We start from the raw sequence: 16,527 nt of genomic DNA, 5'->3' as shown, positions 1-16,527 counted from the left end.
AGATGTGACGCAAACATGCACTCCTCTTTCTCTTCTCTCCGCTGTGTCATCCTCCTCCCCGTCCTCCCCTCTGCTCCCTCTCCCTCTCCTTTCCTCTCCTCATTTCCTCTCCTTGTCTCGCCTGCTGTTTTCTTACCCTGCATGCCTCTGCTTACTCTCTGGGCATTTCTCTTCCTCTTTCTCCTTTTATTTATTTATTTATTTACCTCTCTGGCCTCCCACATTCCAGTTTTACCCCTTCTTTTTTTTTCCTCTTTCCATCCTCTCAGTGGAGATGAGTGGGTGGAGTGAAGAATTGTGCCCCGGAGATTGTTGTGCCATCCGCTTTTCAGACGGGCCAGACTTTGTGTGCATGAGTGTGTGTACTTGAAGAGCCCTCACACAACAAGAAAAATGGACATTCCCTTTTATTCAGGCTTAAATAAACGATCTGAGTTATTGCTTCATTGCTGTTGTCCTACAAATATATAAATCTTATTTAGACAATGACAGCTTATTTTCTGTTTCTCTGCCTCTCCCGCGATGCTTGATTTTGTGTCCAGACATTTTTCTTTTTGTTTTATTTTCGTTTTGGACCTAATTATTGCTCACGACCGGCCTTTTTCTCCTCACACTTCTTTCCATGTCAGCTCGGAATGAAAAATATCTCTCTTTCGCTCTCTACATTTCCTCGTATTTTCTCACTTACTCCTCATCTTCAACCCCTCCTCCTCCTCTTTGGCCATTTTTAGACAGCAAATCCCATCCTCTGCTACACTACATCTCTGAGTGCCTGAGTATGTCTAAGTTCTACATGTTTTTTCAGAGATAGTAAAAGACACACACATTAAAAAACAAAACACAACAAAACATCATCCACCAAATCAAGATCACGGTAGCCTCCTCAATAAATATTTAACCTCAAGTCTTATTTACACATCTGGAAAAGGGAAAAAGGTAAGCGATGCCCATTTTCCAGCGGAATAATTGGTTTTACACAGTGGTTGGCTTATTGGTAGAGGGAAAAATAGATGGAATATGGGAAATTGTAGGGAGAACTGTACCCACTTAGCAGTTTTTCGTAACCGAATGAAAGATTTGTTTTGGTGTTTTTCAGGTCACTGGGCTTGTTTAGTGTGTGAGCCTGAAGGCGAGTTTGTTGTCTTTTTTTTTTCTTTAGGTGAGCTGCTTTATTTGTTTTTGATTTTTTTGTTTTCTTTTAGAGAGATGCCTTCAAGACACATCAGAAGTCTCACCTTGGAGGATGAACTGTTGCTTCACAGCTTCTTGGATTTTTATACGAGTCTGTGTTTCTGTTGGAGTTTTATTATTGCACAGTTTGAAGGTCTGAAGTGCTTCATTCCTGTTTTGAGCTCAGAGTTTGATTTCAGGTGATACTGTGGAGCTCTAATTTTTGCTCTGTTCTCATGTCTGGTTTTGAATCTTTTGTCTGTCAGCTTCAGTTTCTATTTTGAGCTCCATGTTTTTTCCCAAGTTTAATCCCTCTTTGCTCATTACTCTGTCGCATGTTTATGCCTTTGTCCTCTGGTGTTCCCTTGTCTCTTTGTTCATGATTAGTGAAGATCTTTTTATCCTTTTTTAGTTATATGTCTTTAGGCTTGTTTCCTGTTTTACTTTGACAGATGGTTTCTCTAGGGTCTCGCTTCGGGTCTCGCTTCCTGTCTGTCTTCCCCTGATGGTTCAGATTGTGAGCACCTGTGTCTTATTCCTCCAGCTGTATCCCTAATCAGCCTTCTGTGTCTGTATATACGGCATCCTCCCCGCGTCTTTTGTTCTAGCATTTGTTGAGTTACCCTCAGTGTGTGCTGTCCTGAGGGGTACACTACAAAGTTCAACAAAACCTTTGCAGGTTTTTGAACAAATCCATGAGCGCTTCCTACTAGAGAAATGATCACATTATGATGATGATAAAATGGCAACAAACTAACATAAAAATATATGCAGGCAAGAGATTAATACAGCAGAAAATTGTTAATGTCAGGATTTAGCACATAGAGCAGTACGATAAACATTTCATGTCTCAGAGCTGCTGTTATTTCTAATGTGATGGCTACATATTAGAGCTCTGAAACTGGTTACATTTAAACTTGTTACAGTCGCATATAACGGAGCTGTGGAAACCAGTTTGTCGCAGCTCAAAGTGAAAAATAAAAGCTGCTGCACTAGCAGCTGCTGTAAAAGAGACTTAACTACAGATAAGGGCAGGTATGAAAATATTTGTACATTTTCTGCATCACCAACTGAATACATACACATTCAAGTGTTAATGTGATACACAGTTTGCACATATAAATTCATATAAATATATAAATACCTATAGCACAGAATCAACATCACAGTTAAAATAGGCTGTAAATAAAAGAATGAAAATGTGGCTCTTCCCATAGATTTTAAATCAAAACTCTAAACATAACCTGTTATTGACCAGGTTGTGTGTTTTGCATAAGTTACCATGGCGATTTAGCCAATATTTTCAAAGCACAGATTTCACAAAAATCTCTAACTTTAAGCCATTAATCTCACTTTGTAGTTCCACCCTCTGTTCGCTTTTCTTTTTTACAACAACTTGAGTGTTAAAAAAGAAGTGACATGAATGTTCCTGAAGAAAATACACTGTGAACTCTAACTGCTGAAAACTTTTATGATGGGTCAGTTAGATATAAATAAAAGCTTCAGCTCTATAAGACAATAATCTTGAAAAGCAGCAAGATTTAAATTAGTATTGAGCAGGAACTAAACAAAAAGAAAAGAGGACATTTACATTTGAGAAAGTGCTGGAAACATAGATTAGGCAGGTATAGTTGCTATAGCTCACAAAGCGCACATAGACTGTTATGTATGTATGACACAGCTGACACTGAAGCCAAGACTGTAGAGAAGACATCACTATTTACACATATAAGGGTAATCAGGAATAGGACACAGCAGTGTAACAAGATGCAGGTGAAAATAATCAAGGACAATGAAACAGGAAGAGGACGCGAAACTAAGAAAGTACCAAAATAAAACAGGAAGCGAGAACTGTAGCTAAATGAGCAGTTTACACAAGAGGAAATGACAGTAGATATGGAGAGAATAAAATACCATATAGTAAAATCACCACCAATCATTGCCATACATGACAGCGGCACAGCTCCATGACTGTCATACATAGCTTGCCGAAGTGTTATAAAATGTCATTCAAAATAAGGGATTACTTTTTCTTGAACGCACATTTAAACTCATATAAGTTTAAAGATTCTTTTGTTTTCAGCAGGCATGAATTCATATTTTCTCTTTTAAAAATATACAATAGACATTTATTTGCTGGGAGTATATTGTCATAAGAATCAGATACAAGAACTGAAGCTACAACACGCAGATGCAGAATTCAGAATGGCACCTTAATACATATATTTATGCCATTACTTTCTAGTTAAAGTGCAACTAATGTAACATTTTATCTAGGCCCAAATATGTCATACAATCTGAGATGAAGATCAAATGTACGCATGGTAGGAAATCATTTTACACTGAAATATCACTGATGTAAAAACTAGGTTTTCTTTGAAGTATTGTAATGATCTCTACTGGCCTCATACCAGGGGGCAGTCACACACCAGAGTCCAAACTAAATCAGTCTGACTGCACAATTAGTGAGTCCAGGATGGTTTGTAATTAAAAATAGATTAAACGAGATACGTGGAAACAAAGCAGCTTCACACTATGAAAAACTGAGCAAAGGGAGCCCTGCTGTACAGTAAGGTGATAAATGCAGTTTTAATGTAACTCTGAAAAAGAAACCACAAACTGGTGCACAGAAAAGATGGTTATTAGAGGATGCATCACTGCATGAAGTGGTGTTTCTTTAGTTTACATTGTAAATACTATCATGTGCTCCTAAATAGTCAGGGTACTGTTAGGGCTGACATACCAATTATCACCAGTGTTGGTCAAGTTACTTGAAAAAAGTAATCAGTAACTAATTACTGATTACTCCCCCAAAAAAGTAATCCCGTTACTTTACTGATTACTTATTTTCAAAAGTAATTAATTACTTAGTTACTTAGTTACTTTTTAAAAACACGATTTACAACCTGAAGAGGTGATAAAGTGATAGATCTTTCAGCCCAATTCTACTTTTTCTACATAATCCATCATACAAAATGTAATCAAATGGAAAAGTCTCTTTTTAAAACTTGTTTTATCAGTTTTAATCTTTTAACTTTATGCATCAAGCAAAACATTTAATTATATGCAACATTCTCTGACTTGAATAAATTAGTTTAACATTTAAACCTATTTTCTACACATTCCAGCACATAAAATAAAATATTTTTTGTGTTTTCACTCACTCTTTCAAACAGATGCAAGTAAAACACAGCAGAAAATAAATAAAGTCAAAGACTCAGCGGTCCTTTTGCTCTATTTTCACCTGTAAAGCAGGAGCAGGGTAGGCGGAGGGTTACCCTGGTGCAGGTGTGCTGCGGTCAGTTGAAGAATCCGCGCGAGTGTCTCTGTGAATTTCCCATCACGTCGTAGCTACTCGGTGCTTGCTCAGAAGTTTAGGGGTTTTTTTCGCTGTAAAAAGAAGTTTTCTTCCCACGCACGATGGACGCTAATGTTTTTGTCACTTTTTATGGAATCAAACTCAAAGTAAGGTCAGTACTTCCACACTTTAAACGCTGCACGCTCATACTCTCTCCCGCACTTGATATATTATCCATTGTTGATCTGCACACAGCTGCTGTCACCAACGTCGCACTTGTTTACGTCACTGTCATGAGACATTCTCGCAAAAAAAATCACGGTTTTAGTAACGCAGTAACGCAGCGTTCCTACGGGAAAGTAACGGTAATCTAATTACCGATTTTGCAATAGTAATCCCTTACTTTACTCGTTACTTGAAAAAAGTAATCAGATTACAGTAACGCGTTACAAGTAACGCGTTACTGCCCATCTCTGATTATCACCTATCACAGACCGTATTGGTCAGGTGTAGTGGGCATGTGTAAGTCTTTGTCTTCTCATTCATCCCTCCATCAGGAGTCTTGACAAGGTCCATGTATCACTTAGCCCCAGGTTGTCAGGCCCTTCCCATAAGCCACTGCTGCCTGGAAGATTAATGACTGTCGTAATCTTACACTTAGATACTGCTAATAGGTGAGACTGCAGATAGTGTTTTGCCCCACACTGTCGGGTAATGAATTCTTCATTGTTTTGGAACATTTTAGAGGCAAATTAGACATCTGTAACTAACAGGTTCCCTTTATCTGCAGATTTCATTTGTTTTCGCTGTCTAATTGAAAAAGGGAAAAATGTTAAAGTTATGAATAAATGATAAATACTTCATCTTGACTCCTGACTCAATAAACATTTTGGTTTTAGATTCATTCAATACTTTGTGTGTTATCCAAAGAAATGTCATTCTCTTTTCCCTTCAAGTCAGAAAGAAAATTTATGAGTCCATCGACAGACGGACATCTGTTGGACACATCTGTTCAGCACGCTGACCTCAGAGATGGAAGAAAAAGTCCTTCAAAAGATTTTGAGCAAAACTTGTGAACAGGTTTGGGATGCACTTGTGATTAGAGGCTCGGTGGGTTGCATCTTTAAAAAATAAATGCGGAAAAGAGTGAATATGTCGTCTTTCCCTCAAATGCATCTGTCAAGGCATGGCAACACATTCAAAGCTAATCTGTTTCAGAGGCAGTGGGTCATAACAAAAAACTCTGTATTGCATGAAGATAATATGGTGATTCTGTACCTTTCAGAAACAAATTCACATTTTATTTCCTGAAATAAAGTAGCCTACTCTTTACTCACAACAGTAAGCTTTTATTCTTTTTTATCACCAGTTCCAGCAGGTTTATGTTTAGTGTCCTTGGGTTGTAGTGATTTTTTTTTTAGCCATGCTACTGGAATGTTTCTGTGAAGGGCAATGTAGGTTTAGAACTGAATATATTGACAGCTATGGGGTGGACTGCCAGAATATTTTGTGTATATAAGAAAAATGAAGCTTATATTGCAGTGCTTTGAACTTGCATTTTTTCCCCCTCTAATGGCTAACAGACAGCAGCTCCTTGAGTGTGCAAAAAAAGTCTGATTGACTTGGCTAACCAATACTTTTTACCAATACTAACACCTCAAGTAAAAATGTGTTCTCTTTTCAATAAGGAGATCAGAGTGGGCGCGAATTATAACACAAGCATCGCACTTTTTGGCCTTACAGGAAAGGTTGTTGAAAAGGAGGCTCTGGCTGACAGTTGGACTTCAGATACAGGAGAAATATGCAGGCTCCATCTTGGCCATGGAACAGTGGGCAAGGTTTTCACAGGCTCCCAGATGACTGAGGAGGCATGGGAGTTCACCAGGCCAGCCTACACGTGTTTTGTGGACTCAGAGCAAAACCTATGACTGTGCTCCCAGAGATATTTGAGGAATCTGAGGCGTCTGCACAAACAAAGTGTGCCAACCTGTTCCGACCTGAATATGAGCAATAGTGTCTTCTCAGTTATTTGGAGGTAATCACATAAATGAATACTTATTAGACACTTACTAAGTTAAGCATTTGCATGCAATGAGCTCATTAGTTATTCCATAAGGACTTTTATGCTGGGAGCGCTGACACTCAGTGGTTCAATATGAAGCTATTAAGCGTGTTTATGATGCTGTGGATTATACTCATTGTTAGAAACCATAATCTCTCCAGTATGAGCGCCAATTACCTTGACATAAATGAGGATGGCCATTTTGCCATTTTAGGTTACTCTTTCTTTCCGTTTTCTGCTCGAGTGAACTCAGACAGCACTCAATTAAGCGCAGACATGCTATATGTGTGCTGGTAGTACAGAGAGCTGTGTCAGATAGTAATTCTAAGAAATAGACATCTACATGATGTAACTCTCCTCTCCTGCCATTCAGATGCGCCGTCAAACGTGCTGGGGGTTTGATTTACCTTTGATTCTTCTTACTTTTCTTTAAGGCAAGAAAACACCTGCTCTTCAGTGCCTCCTCTAATTGAAAGTCTATTGTCACATGCGCACGCAGACAGATGTCACACTTTTACTGGGTTTACAATATATGAATATATTTAGGCAGGATCAGTGGTAAGAGGGATTCTTGACTTTTCCTCATGGTTTTGTGGGTGCGTTTGATTTCCTCAAAAAAGTTATTAATTAACTAATTAATTTGAAATAGTTTTTGCAGGGTTCATATTAAAAGGTATAAGTTTATCATAACCCACAAATAACCACAAATAACCAAGGAGCTGCTGAGGTTAGCTTGACTCACAGATTGCAGGTTGCAAAGTACTGATCGTACCAGAGCATTCAGCTATGAAGTGGCGTGATGGTGAAAGCCTAAATTGCAGTTCTTCACAGAAAAACTTCAGAGGAGGTTTATGTTGTCTGAAGGTCTCCAGTCTGCTGTGTGCACTGAAGTATATATTCTCTTTGAACCCCTCAGTTTTTTACCACGACGAATAACAGCACGTCACTGACTTTGTTTTATTATTGGCAAACTAAAGGTGAACTGAGGCTGTCTCTAGTTAATATTTCTGTAACATTGTTTGTACTTTCATTAATTTAATTAGAAAAATTTCAAAGGAGGCCAATTCTCCACATAAGCATCTGAAAACAACCTGTGTGTATTAAAAAATAACAGATGCAGGTTCTCCTACAAACAAACAACAACAACAACAACAAACAGGCATAAATTGTTGTTTTCAAAGTTCTGAGCAAGAAGCAGGTTGCACACTAAAGTAGACTGTTGCTGCATCCATAGTGTGTGCATTCACACAATGCCGTAGAGGGGAAGACTTCAGCAGTGGTCAATTGTTGCTGTCCAATCTGGGAAAGGTTATGAAGCCATTTCTAAACAATTTGAAATCCATCATCCTCCTGTGTGAAAGATTATTCACAAGTGGAAGGCATTCAAGACAGCTGCCTATCTTGCCAGGAGTGGACATTTCAGCAAATTCACTCTAAACTCTGACCATGAAATGCTCAGAGAAACTACAAAAAAAGGAAAAGAAAAAAAGAGAATAAAAAGCCCAAGAGCTACATCTCAGACTGTACCGGCCTCAGATTGGATGTTAAATGTTAAACTTCATGGCAGTAAAATTAGAAAAAGACTGGAAGGAAGGAGGAGCTCCCAGTGTTGCAATAGTCCAAAGTCCAGACCTCGACCCCAATGAAATGCTGTGGTGACCCTGAAGAAAATGCTTGCAGACCTCTACGAGTTGAAACAACATTGTAAAGAAGAGTGGGCGAAAATGCCTCAACGGTGTTGTAAGAGACTGATAAAGTGCAGCTTAAAGTGGTTCTGTGTCTACTGAATCATAGGCTGTACTTAATTTCCAGACACTGCATCTGATTTTTGGCTTTGCTGTTAAATACTGTAAATAATGTGTAAAATCACATGTTGCTCTTCATCTGAATTTTTACCATAGTTTAGAATAGAGGGCACAAGGCATGAAGCAGAAAGCCACTCTGAAATCACAAAGACTGTAACTTTAGGTCGCTTTGGATAGTAATGTGCCAAATGAATGCTATATAAGAGTCATTGCATTACTACTGCTTACTAGTAGGTAACAGGAAGAAATAAACGTGAGAACTTGCATTGTTTTCACTGTGGTTGCAAAAAACCTATTTATACTGTGAGGCTCTAAAAATCATTCAATTTTAGGGTAAATGTGAGATTAAAGTTAAGATCAGGCAGGCACTGTAAGACTGAAGAAAAACAATTTAAGTGAATGTAAGGTCCTCTATTGTAATGGAAAAATGACCGTGTGTGTGTGTGTGTGTACGTTTCACTGATGGATCTGAGAATGTCTCAAAAGTTCAGACAGTGCTCGAGGCTCGCTGTCTCATGTCGAGCAACATCAGACTGACGGTTTCTCACTCACACGCTGGGAAGAAGGATGGAGAGCAAATGGCACAATGATATGTTTATTGAGAGGCTTTGGATAATAGAAAAGGTGACGGCTGCTGCTGGAATGTCACAATAATTGACCAAAAAAACCCCAAAAAAAAAGAAGAAAAAAAAAGATCATAGACATCAACACCCTTATCTAGAGACACGCACGCACGCACGCACAGTCATTCATACACAAACATTCTTCACCTCCACTCCAATCACTCCAGAGAGAGAGAAATCGTATCAATGCACAGGACAAGACGGTATCACAAGTTCTACGAGTTAATTTCTACATGAAAAAATTCACAGTTAACACATCGGTGAGGGAGATTTCTTTTTTAGGCACAGCAAAAGCAATAAGATCAACAACAACGAAATAATGATAAAAATAAAACATTCCACACATTTCAATAAAAACTCAGGGGGCCCAGGTGCACTGAATGTTTACAATGGATTTGAGGTGGGAAATGTCTTCGATTTGCAGCCTCCAGGGGCTCAATTGAAAGGTCGCTCTCACAACAAAGGAGAAAACAGTTTAGGGGTGTATGCAATAAAGGTTAAACGACACTAGAATGTGGCTTCTTTTAACTGGAATAGTACCAGAGTAAGGACTCAGTTCATCTGGTTTTACCCCCCGTTTACATCTTTATATCACTGAATATACAGTGGAGTGCCTGCTTTCTGATTTTTTGGTATGTTCATCACACTTAAATGTTTCAGATCATCAAACAAAATGAAATATTAGACCAAGATAGTAATAATAATAATAATGTATACTTTATTGATCTCCATGGGGAAATTCCTCTCTGCATTTAACCCGTTCACTCAGTGAAGCAGTGGGCAGGCATTGGGCGCTCGGGAAGCAGCGTGTAGGGACAGTACCTTGCTCAGGATAGCCGTTCAGTGGATTCGAATCCTCAATCTTCCGATCATGGGGCCACCAATCTACCTACTGAGCTATCCCTGCCCCCCCAAGATGATACAAGTAAACACAAAATGTAGTTTCTAAATGAAGGTGTTTATTATTAATATTATTAAGGGGGAAAAAATCCAAACCTACATGGTCCTGTGTGAAAAAGTGATTGCCCCACCTTGTTAGATCACGATTTAGCTGTAATTAACCACGTTTTACAAAGTTGAGTGTAGTTTCACTGCTAGACTAAGGCTTATTTACTGCCAGACCTGGTGAATCAAGAAACCCCTTAGATAGAACCTGTCTGACAAATGGTGAGAGCCATTATCCACACCTGGAGAAAACCTGGAACTGGGGTGGATTTCCCAGGAGTGGCCAGCCTACCACAGTTACCCCATCCAGGAGGTCACAAAAGAACCCGGAACAAGAACCAAAGAACTGCAGACCTCACTTGCCTCAGTTAAAGTCAGTGGTCATGACTCCACCATAAGAAAGAGACTGGGTCTGCATAGAGTTCCAAGACGAAAACCACTCCTGAGGAAAAGGAACATAAACTTGGGTTCTGCAGCAGGACAATGATCCAAAACACACCAGCTCCACCTCTGAATAGCTTAAGAAAGACAAAATGAAAACTTCATTGTGGCCCAGTCAAAGCCCTGACTGAATCCGATTGAGATGCTGCGGCCTGACCTTAAAAAAAGCAGTTTGTGCTTGAACAACAAATGTTCTGCAAAGATTCATCAAAATTCCTCCACAGCGTAAAATACTCATTACCAGTTATCGCAAACGTTTGACTGTAGATTGCTGCTGCTAAGGGTTATTATGTTTAGGGGGCAATCACTTTTTCACACAGGGCCATGTAGGTTTGGAATTTTTTCCCTTTAATAATAAAACAATTTCATTAGGAAACTGCATTTTGTGTTTACTTGTGTTAACTTTGTCTAATATTTAAATTTGTTTGATTATCTAAAACATTTAAGTGTGACAAACATACAAAAACATTGGAAATCAGCAAGGGAAAAAACACTTTTTCACACCAGTGCAAATATACACATTTAAGATTTTGCAGAACTTGGGACTGGAACATTTAATATAAATGTGATCCCAGGTTGTTCAGAGGAATGGCTATTTTTAATCTACAAATGTCTTCACTGGTCTCCTCCAACGCTTTGAAACGATCATATACGAGTAAATAACACACAGATAATATCACAGACAGTTACTGGAGCTGTTGTTCTTTTTCTATATTTGCAAATCGAGTTCAGAAAGTTCACCGTGTTGTCGTGTCTGTGTAGAATGCTTCAGGAGGACGCTAAATACCGTATATAACCGGGTAAATCAGTGATAATTTAGCAGTCACTTCTGCACGTCGACACGATAAGCACACTGAGACAGATCCGTGCGCGTTTCCTCCTTTCGTCTTTGGAAAACCTTGTGCTCAGATAGAAGGGAGAGTCTGTGACATTCCCCCACTCGCCCTTTCCAGCTAAAATACATCTACTGTAGCAGCTGAGAAAAACACGGTAGCTCTTTGACAGGATGTATGTCATATTGTAGCCTTGAATTCTTTCAATAAGCGCCACTGAGTGGATAGGCTGGTGTTTTTATTTGTGTGAACGGAAGCATGTGCATTTTATATTTATATATCTATATGTAGAGATATATATAGATGTATAGATATGCACTAGGTTTGGCTGTTTGTTATTTAATCAGTACCTTACAGTGGCCAAGGGCAACCACACAGTCAAACAAAGGAAGCACTGAGGCAATAAACTGTTTTCAAGCAGCCTGAAAAACAATACAACACTCAAAAGACTGAGCAATATTGCTGGTATTTAGAGTCAGCTCACACACAATTGCTAATCTAGAAAAAAAAACCTTTGATGTTTGCTTTAAAATTATATTTTAATTTCTAATCAGAATAAGCCTCTCTTATGGGATGTAAACTTTGATGAGTTGTCTTGGAGTTATGGTGCCTTCACATCATATCAGAGTCCGTGTCACACCCTGATAGTTATAATAACTACGACCGGGAGGCGTTCCTTTTATTTTTTCTGTCATTTTTTCATCCCCTCAAAATTTTTCTCCCACAATTCAGCGTATTTGACTTGGCACCGGATAATAATAGATACTGAATACCTGGAAGCCAGATGAATACAGATGGCTTCCTCATCTCAGCCAAATGTATCAGTCAAAACTAATAAATTCCAAATGTAACGGCTTCAGTATTATACCGTCAGTATTTGTGATGCTCATAGGGCCGACTGCCACGAGATTGTGAATCCTCGCAAAGTCCTGGGAATCTTAAAGAGGGTTTTTTAGCATAATGCCTCCCTTCAAAGTGCAGGTTCCTGCGCATTTTTGCAATCTTTGTCAACTCATATATTCAAATATTCATAAGATATTAGGCAGATATTTGGGTTGACACATCATTGGTAGATATATCACATGAACCAAAAAGCCCAACACACTTATGAATAACATAAACCAAAAATGACTTTATAAGATGACAAGGATGGGGCAAATACGCCTTTATTTTTTCCCCTTGTAAATTTAGACTGTCGTCTGATTTAGCGGTGGCGGCAGCGGGTCAGTCTGTCCTACAAATTCTCTGAAGGATGATTTTTTCGTCTCTGAATTGAGACAAATACTTAAACTGCTTGACAAAACAGTGAGAATCACATTAAATTTAACCATTTAAGCAATGAGTGCCTTAAAGCTGATGCCTTTTTCCTTTATGCATTTTCTTCCATTACACTTTGTTCCTATTCTTCATGTCTGACACTGTGCCACTGGCTGAATTAGCTACCACAGTGATACTATCGCTTCACATGCGGCAGATCATAATGAATGCTAGATGCGAACTGGCTTTATTCAAAGCAACAACGTACACATACACTACAGCGATGACTTGTGGTTAAGGATTTTAGCCAAAACTTAATTAATTTGAGATAACACTTTTCATCTCCACAGCTAAAACATGTTAATCACAGTGGAGATGGCATTAAGTGTGTCTTTGTATGTGTGTAAGAGTGTGTGAGCATGTTCCTGCATCACAGACAGACGTGTTTATTTGCTGTGCGCTTGTTTGGATAAGCCTATGCCTGGATGTACTGCTTCCAATGTTTCTGAGTGAGTGTCTGTGTGTGTGTGTCAGCTCAGCAGATGGAGTTTGATTCTCACTACTGGGAAATCTCAATCCCACAATGCACTGGGAGCGGCGCCAAATGAGGAAGAGGCAGTAGCAGCAGCAATGAGGAACCAATCACAGTTTGAATGCTGAAAAAATGTGCTTTCCCCTCTCTCGCATTCCTTCTCGTTGCAGTTCCTCCGGGGTTAGCCATTGTTGTGCTATCCATCAGCATGAATTGGGTCTATACATGAGTTAATTCTTAGCTTGTGTGCATAATACATGCACACGTATCACAGACACAGAAAAAAGCGATTAGCACAGATCACAAAGGAAAACGGTGACAAAATGAATTTGAGGTCGGTTCCCAAACCTTTTTTTTTCTCATTTTTTTTGAGCAGACAACCAGAAACAGCTGGAAATTCCGCTTTAGAAATAACAGCATAAAAATTCACAGCAACTCAACCAAACGTTTCATCACTCTTGGGTCGAAGGGGAATCATTCCAAATTTAGGCTTACTGTTATCTGAAATATCTCCCTTTTTTAAAACTCTTCCCAAATCCCCCTAGCAGTCAAAAGGAACATCTTTTATTGGGTTACTGCGCGCCGGAGAGAGGAAAGAGGAGACGATGATGGATTCTTAGCTTTTCAGCTAAATTCACGTCTGTAAAAACATCTACTCATGCAACTACAACCAGCAGTTAACATGATTCAATAGTAACCAATAAAAACAAAGTGCTCCCAGTAAAAGAGGCCGGATGGCAATACGATCTGAGAAATCGCAGTGATGTGTCAACGCAAACTGATGACATCACATTCCCTTGCCACAGCAAGGCAGGATCAGATCAGATCATTGTCGTAGTGTGTAAATGTGTGTGTACCGTATGTGCGCGTATGCTAGGGTTTGACCAATATGTTATTTTGTTGCCAAAATTAAGCTTTTGGATTATTTTACTGGAATTTTTTGTTGATGTGAAAAAGCTTCCAAGAGGAATTTAGTTATTGTGGGCCGGACTAATTGAAAAATCCAAGTAAGGTTTGTATCATAGCAGATGACTGATTCTCTGATACGCGATCAGGGAATCAAACTCATCATATCATTGGTGGGTGCCATTAACTGATATCTGACTAGATGGCGCCAACAGCAACTCTCTGCTATCCATGACAGCAAAATGACATATAGCTACAACCCTAGAGTGTGGTTGTGTGTGTGTGCAAATATGTTTGCTTGCTCACAGTGAAAAGCAAAAAAAGCATCTTCCATCCCCTGTAGCCCTTCTTTGGCAGGTCTGGAAAAAAGAAAATAAAAAATAAAACTAAAAAAAAAACGCTAAAAGAAAGAGATCTTTGCTCTCTAAACAACCAATCACAGTCCAGCACTGGATTATGACACTTGTAACAAATTGCTAGCAACGCCCTGATGTGAAGTATGAAAAAGGGAGGAGAGAATGGCTGGCCGCCCTGAATATAGGGTCTTTTTTATCTGATGTTGTCAAATGGGTTTAGTCCTGTTGGTCATCCTTGTCTCATGCTAGTGGAGGTTCAGCAACTGGAGGCTGATTTCCCATAGGCTCACTTGCAGCTGGGGATCAAAGGTCAGCGGTGTTGTCATCTCCCTGCACCCATTGGCCCAGTAACCTCCTCCACAATCTCCCTCCAGAGCAGGTAACAGAGCAGCAGAGAGCACAGTGGTAGCGCCCTCTTCAGGAGTCTAGGGACAAACACATAAACACAATTAAAAATTTAAAGAGCTCCTGCATATAAAATATATAAAGAAAAGAACTGGAATGGAAGACAAGATCAACAACAACCTATCTTCACGTAGACAAAAAAATGTGCCTAAGTGTGTGTGTGGACACGGATGAAAGAGTAGGGCTAATGTCACTGTGTGTTAGCATCACTGAAAGGAAGGCTCAGGGTAAGAGCATGTGTGTGTGTGTGTGTGTGTGTGTTTTCATGGATGAGCGTATGCTTGAGAGCGCTGGTGTTGATGCATTTTAACAATGATCTCAGTGTCAGCAGTGAGACCAGCAGCAGGTTTCTGAGCAGAGAGAGGATCACAACCTGAAAGCTTTAACAGCACACTTGCATACTCGTGTATAACAGTACGTGAGTGCTGTCTGTGATGTGTGTATGCTGTACTACTGTGCAATAATTTCAAACATCAATTTTAATTGTTCTTCTAAGTGAATTATCATTGTACTTGAAGGGCTGAATTTTTAAGTACAAAAAAGGAGGGGGGGGGGGGTATTGGCAAGCAAAACGTGTTCTTCATAATTCATTTTGCTGTCTGTAGTTAAAAAGTCTCTCCATCCACGCAGGAGTTTTAGTACAGAAAGACAACAGCAACAACAAAACACCCAACTCTTTCTGTGATTGGGGAGGGGCAACGGTTTCCACGGCAGTTGGATGCTTGATGGTAGGGCCATTTTAAAGTATGCAGATGACACGGTCATTGTCAGTCTTTTACATACACGGAAAGGAAAACCAGCCATAAACATGCTATTGAGCCCTTTTTCAGGTGGTGTAAAAATTGTTATCTCCAGCTCAACATATTGAAAACCCAGAAAATAATTGCGGATTTCAGGAAAAATTCCAGCATATCTGATTCCACAAACATTAAGGGTCAAACCAAGGAATGTGTCCCTGCAAATATCTGGGGACTATTATTGATTCAAGCTTGAATTTTCACACAAACTGTGAAGCAGTGTCCAAAACACTTATATATATGTACATTTATATTAACCTGTAAATTTGCAATTTTTGTACGTATCTTTACATATACACTGTAATATTGCATATTCTGTATATATTATCACTGTGACAGTGTTGCAACTACTTGCACTTTAAATTCTGATTACACCACATCTACAAGCACTATTTTACTTACTTATTATTACTTTCTTTTAAGTTGGTTTTTAGTCTTTTTAGTTGTGTGAAGGGAACCTGCAAAGTAAGAATTTCATTACTCTGTGTAACCAATTGTGTTTTGCAGTGTACATGACAATAAACTTCTTGAACCTCGAATCTTGAAAAAGGGTCATCAAGGTCCTCCTTTCATATTGATAAGACCATTATGACAATATTTTTTTAAAATCTTTTATTGAGTCAGTTTTGTCTTTTTCCTTGGTGTCATGGTGACCTGTCTTTGAAGGACAGGAACAAACTGAGTCAAACTGTAAACTGGTCAGGGCAGCTGATTGGTAAATTGCAGCTTAGCCTAGAGTTGATGTATACCAGGCAGTTGCAGAGGATGGCCAGCTCTTAAATGATGATTCCCATCCCCTGCGGGATTTTCATCTTTTCCAGAGGGAAAAAGCTGAAAAGCTATTGCAAATTGTGCACTTAATTTGAATGTATTCATTAATTTATTAAATTTTTTTGGCCTTTTTATAGTATTTATTAGTTTGGGGGTTTGAAGCTGTGGTTTTATTGAAGCCTGGAGAATGCTCTCTTTCCCTCTGTATATGTAGCCAGTGTCTGTGTTTGATGTCTGGTTGATGGGTTGCCTGCTCTTTTAACTGCAAAAGAAATCTACCTAAGGGCATCAATAAAGGAACCTGAACCTTCTCATACTAGCTCATC

General features: G+C 39.1%; 1 protein-coding gene across 4 annotated transcripts in view; it reads right to left on the bottom strand.

The window, feature by feature from the left end:
- Positions 1-8,914: 8,914 nt before the first annotated feature.
- Positions 8,915-16,527, bottom strand: part of LOC113007751 (polyprenol dehydrogenase) — a 53,557-nt gene continuing 45,944 nt past the window's right edge. For all 4 annotated transcript variants that reach the window (XM_026144651.2, XM_026144650.2, XM_026144649.2 and 1 more), the window contains one exon: positions 8,915-14,653. In XM_026144651.2, the coding sequence (XP_026000436.1) occupies positions 14,474-14,653 (180 nt within the window). In that variant the 3' untranslated portion in view covers positions 8,915-14,473. The remainder of the gene's footprint in view (positions 14,654-16,527) is intronic.

The sequence above is a fragment of the Astatotilapia calliptera genome, chromosome 16 (assembly GCF_964374335.1).
Source record: "Astatotilapia calliptera chromosome 16, fAstCal68.1, whole genome shotgun sequence".
NCBI classification, from domain to species: Eukaryota; Metazoa; Chordata; class Actinopteri; order Cichliformes; family Cichlidae; genus Astatotilapia; species Astatotilapia calliptera.
This window is presented reverse-complemented; position numbering and strand designations above follow the sequence as displayed.